We start from the raw sequence: 5000 nt of genomic DNA, 5'->3' as shown, positions 1-5000 counted from the left end.
CTCCGTTCTCCTTGTAGTCCAGTATCTCTGCTTCAGATGTCTGTGTGTGTGTGTGTGTGTGTGTGTGTGTGTGTGTGTACCTCTGGTGAGCACGGCTCCGTTCTCCTTGTAGTCCAGTATCTCTGCTTCAGATGTCTGTGTCTATGAGTGTGTGTGTGTGTGTGTGTGTGTGTGTGTGTGTGTGTGTGTGTGTGTGTGTGTGTGTGTGTGTGTGTACCTCTGGTCAGCACGGCTCCGTTCTCCTTGTAGTCCAGTATCTCTGCTTCAGATGTCTGTGTCTATGAGTGTGTGTGTGTGTGTGTGTGTGTGTGTGTGTGTGTGTGTGTGTGTGTGTGTGTGTGTGTGTGTGTGTACCTCTGGTCAGCACGGCTCCGTTCTCCTTGTAGTCCAGTATCTCGGCGTCCTTCCTGACCAGCAGCCCAGTGAGCTCCTGCACCTGCCTCTGCAGTACCTGTGTGATGGTCAGCAGAGGGCGCACTAGCTGCCTGCACACCTGCACACACACACACACACACGCACACACACACACACACACACATGCACACAAACATACACACACAAAGCAGCGTGTCAGTGGGAGAGCAGAAAATAATAATAATAATAAGTGTTAATAATAATAATATTAATAATAATAATAATAACAATGAGTTTAATTCATATAGTGCCTTTCTCAAACCCCAGGTCACTTTACGTACTATTTTGAAATACAACAAACAGACAAACAAGCAAACAAACAATACAACAAAGAGAAAACGACTCAAGCAAGTCTATGGCAGCTCTGGAATATATATCAGTTTTAATAACCGATGGCAATATGTGACATGACACAGTTATGTACTGTACAGCCTAGTGTTGCTGGCCCAGTCGCCTGTATGCCACGCATGTCCTGGAAGGCTTCTCAGCCAGCACAAACATTTCTGATGGAGCGTCACCTGTGTTGCAACAGCTACTGTTTCAGCGTGCCTGCAACATGGACCCGGTTGGGTGGGTTTTACACCAAGTGAACAAGCTTGTTAAAATGCTGAGGGATTTATGCGTGTGTCACAGTTTAATAAAGAGTTGCCCGGTTGGGCACAACCAAGATATTTAGCGTCAGAGAGAACCCAAAAGGAGCCGAAGATAACAGAAGACGTTGTTACTGATGCTCCAGCGGAAATAACTGTGCTGGCTGAAGGGCCATCTGTGGCCTACAGTCCATTCTATCTGCCTCCTATAGTTGATTTCCTCTTCATATCCATTCACATAGATAGATACTTTATTGATCCCCAAGGGGAAATTCACATCATATATGGCACAAGATAACACCTATGTGTTTCTCTCAGACGCTATCTGGACCGTACCACTGTAACAGTGCAGAGGCTATCTGGACCGTACCACTGTAACAGTGCAGAGGCTATCTGGACCGTACCACGGTAACAGTGCAGAGGCTATCTGGAACGTACCACTGTAACACTGCAGAGGCTATCTGGAACGTACCACTGTAACACTGCAGAGGCTATCTGGAACGTACCACTGTAACACTGCAGAGGCTATCTGGACCGTACCACTGTAACAGTCCAGAGGCTATCTGGACCGTACCACTGAAACAGTGCAGACGCTACCTGGACCGTACCACTGTAACAGTGCAGACGCTAACTGGACCGTACCACTGTAACAGTGCAGACGCTATCTAGACCGTACCACTGTAACAGTGCAGACGCTATCTGGACCGTACCACTGTAACAGTGCAGAGGCTATCTGGACTGTACCATTGTAACAGGGGCGGGCCTGAGTCGGAACTCCCAGTGGAACGGCACCCCCGCCAGCTCGCTCTTGAGCCGGACCGTGAGGCGGTCGTCATGGCGCAGGAGGGAGAGATGCGCCTCCACGTCGTCATGGTGATGTCCAGCCTGGCCGGAGAGGTGAGGCTGTGCCACGCGCCGCAGGTGGGAGAAGAAGGCCTGGACCGGCGCTCGCAGACGCTTATTCAGCTCCTGAGAGAGCGAGGGAGAGAGAGAGGGAAAGAGGTAGAGAGAGGGGAGTGAGGGAGGAAGAAAGGGAAAGACGGAGAGAGAGAGAGGGAGGAAGATGGGGGAGAGAGAGAGGGAGAGAGGGGAGTGAGGGGGGGGGAGATAGAGGGAGAGAGGGGAGTGAGGGAGGGAGGAAGATGGGGGAGAGAGAGAGAGGGGAGTGAGGGAGGAAGAGAGGGAAGGAGGGAGAGAGAAAGGGAGGAAGATGGGGAAATGAGGAAGGGAGAGGGGGAGAGAGAGAGAGAGGGAGGAAGGAGGAGGGGTTTATATACACATTGTCTTTTGCTGTGATTTTGTTGTCTTACACATCATTTTCTTTGACAATATTAACTTTACCGTCATGCCAATAAAGCTCTTTGAATTAAAACTTGAATTGAGAGAGAGGGATGAAGAGGGAGAGAGATGGAGGGAGGGAAAGAGAGGGATGGAGGGAGCAGACAGAAAGTAGGCTATTAAATCATTTCCCATCCTTTAGGCATGTTTCCATCTGCCATATTTAGCTATTGGCCTGCATGATGTTTGTCAGGATTACGATGTGGGCTATGTGGTCTGTGGCCACAGCTCCTTGAGACGAGATCAAATTACCCGTTATCACACCACAACACAGCAGTGAGGCAGGCACACAAGCAGCTCGTTGTACCACAACACAACAGGGACATGAGCGGTTCTCCTTGTTGAGGAGTGAATTATTTTCCAAGTTCCTTCTAGAATTCAATGCAAACGATCTATAGTTTCAGTGTTCTGTATACAGTCTGTGGGGAAAATCTCGGAGGGTAATTGTCTCATCATAATGCGGAACTCTCAGTTCACCGAACATTCTAATCACATTTGTGAATGTGACCGTAGCTACCCCTCAACAGGTTAAAAGCAGAGCCATAGATACATATCTATCATGTATCTATATGGCTCTGGTTAAAAGCTGGGGATTAGTTAGCCTACGCTAGAATGCCAGACATGATGTGAGACAAACAAAGATGGCAAACTGCAGGATAAGAGGAGGGGGGAACGGAACAGTTGGGCAGGAGGAAGAGTTGGAGGAAGAGGAAGAGTGGAGTTGGAGGAAGCATCTGAGTAAAGAAGAGCTTCTATGTGTGAACTAAACAGTCGTCAGAGACGTTAGGGACTTTGGTGTGTGCGTGTGTGTGACAACCTTGGCTCTGTCTCCGATGGCCTCTGCCTGCATCTCCTCTTCCCATACACAGTTCAGGTCGCTCAGCAGGACCCGGTACCGAGTGTCCCCGAACCAGGCTTTGGCCAGGAGCTCGCTGTTCTCCACCTGCACGGGCACCCAGGACTGCTCCGACACAGCTGCCTCGCCAATACCAGCGTGCTCCATATCGGCGGGGAGGGCTATATCACGGCAGACCCGATCCTGCAGAGCGAGCACACGTTAAAAAGTTCTGCCGTGGTATCGGACAATTACCGATCAGACATGTGTACACTTTAACAACACCATTCCGGCGCGGTAGCAGTGCTTGTACCGTGTGTTGCTGACAGTCGAAGTGGCTACCGCCTACGCTATTTAGTGGTGGCAGGTCGTTCAAGTTCAACCAAGTTATTTCGGAAATTCAGAAAACTCATCTTGAAGGAATGCGTTCAGAAGCCACACGGATCTGTAAAATTGTGTTTTGACTCCTTCGCACCGCGTAATGACCGTCTTTAGTCAGACTATGGGCTGTTTGGGGACCGGTCCCACGGTGAGAGGGGGTTTAAAGAATTCTGGGTAGACCAACTAAAACGTTATGACTTTGAAAAATAGGGAGCGCCGAATATCAGCGGTTTGGGTCTCATTTAACGAATGTCTGAAAATGATAAGAACAAGAACACTCACCGATCAGGGGACCGTTCCGACTCTCGTACATGTCCGCCGTCCAAACAGGAACCACAGAAATCGTTCCGCTTCACCAAACTGCTTCTGGCAGCCACGGAGGCAGCGGCTGAGCTGACAATGACCGTAAATGCCCGTCCCAACATCAGATATTTTCCATCATAAGACCTTGTGTTACAAACCGAGACGAGACTACAAGAATGGGCAAAGATTTGTGGCTTTTTAGGGCCCCGGAGTGGGCTATGAGGATCCCGCAAAGATCTGAATTAATGTCTGCAAATGGACCCTAGAGACCTGCCGCTGATCCTTGGATCCAGCCAGCCATAGCGAATTACACTGTAAAAATAGTATTAGAAGCAAAAACTGCCCTCTCTCTCTCTCTCTCTCTCTCTCTCACACACACACACACACACACACACACACACACACACACACACTCTCTCACACGCACAAAAATGCTCTGAAATCCAAAAGCATTTGACTTAATGAAGAAAATTATACAGAATAGAAGAAAAAAATATGACTCAGACAAACAATTATGTTCAGAATATTCATTTATTTTCGTTTGAATGGGTGGAAATGAGAAGACAGACTGATAAAGAACATCGCAGTAGATAAAAAATACTCCCATCCCGTCCTGTGTGGTTGTGAGTTGTGTGTTATCTGCGGTACGGGGTGCTGCTCCCCTCCATGGTCTTCAGCTTGTCCCGTCCAGGTTTGTGACGGCGCCATCCAGAGGCAGCTTCCTGCGGGGAGAGATCGGCGGCGGCGAAGGAGGCGGAGGAGGAGAGGGGGGGCGGGCTGAACGCAAGGCTGCTTCTGATTGGCTCCAGGTCCTTGTCGGACAGCACGGAGCTCAGGCTGGGGATGCTGGCGGGGGCGCGCAGCCACATCTCCGTCGGGTCGTCCTCCGTCGCCCCTGACGACGGGCCAGCCGCCCGCGCGTGGGGCGGGGGGGCCGGCGCTGACGACGACGACGCCGCAGGCTGGGCAGGAGAACTCGACCAGGGCAGATTCAGCCACCCCGGGGCAGATGGGGCAGATGGGGCGGCGGACACGTCCTCGGCGGGCTCCGCAGTGCCCCCTGTGCCCATCAGCTTGCCCCAGAAGGAGCCCAGGGGGCTGGAGGGCGCCGGCCCAGAGAGGGCTGCTGGTGCTGGGCT

General features: G+C 51.0%; 2 protein-coding genes across 2 annotated transcripts in view; both read right to left on the bottom strand.

Moving 5' to 3' along the window:
- nhej1 (nonhomologous end-joining factor 1) overlaps nt 1-3930 on the bottom strand; it is a 17581-nt gene extending 13651 nt beyond the window's left edge. Inside the window, exons 1-4 of the mRNA XM_062528553.1 lie at nt 3841-3930; nt 3160-3381; nt 1749-1973; nt 355-493 (exon numbers count right to left, since the gene is read on the bottom strand). Of these exons, the coding sequence (XP_062384537.1) occupies nt 355-493; nt 1749-1973; nt 3160-3345 (550 nt within the window). The 5' untranslated portion in view covers nt 3346-3381; nt 3841-3930. The remainder of the gene's footprint in view (nt 1-354; nt 494-1748; nt 1974-3159; nt 3382-3840) is intronic.
- A 566-nt stretch (nt 3931-4496) lies between these two features.
- The window catches only part of LOC134071718 (cation channel sperm-associated targeting subunit tau-like), a 10259-nt gene continuing 9755 nt past the window's right edge, over nt 4497-5000 (bottom strand). The window contains exon 14 of the mRNA XM_062528552.1: nt 4497-4934. Within this exon, the coding sequence (XP_062384536.1) occupies nt 4497-4934 (438 nt within the window). The remainder of the gene's footprint in view (nt 4935-5000) is intronic.

Source organism: Sardina pilchardus, chromosome 23, assembly GCF_963854185.1.
Source record: "Sardina pilchardus chromosome 23, fSarPil1.1, whole genome shotgun sequence".
Classification (NCBI taxonomy): Eukaryota; Metazoa; Chordata; class Actinopteri; order Clupeiformes; family Clupeidae; genus Sardina; species Sardina pilchardus.
This window is presented reverse-complemented; position numbering and strand designations above follow the sequence as displayed.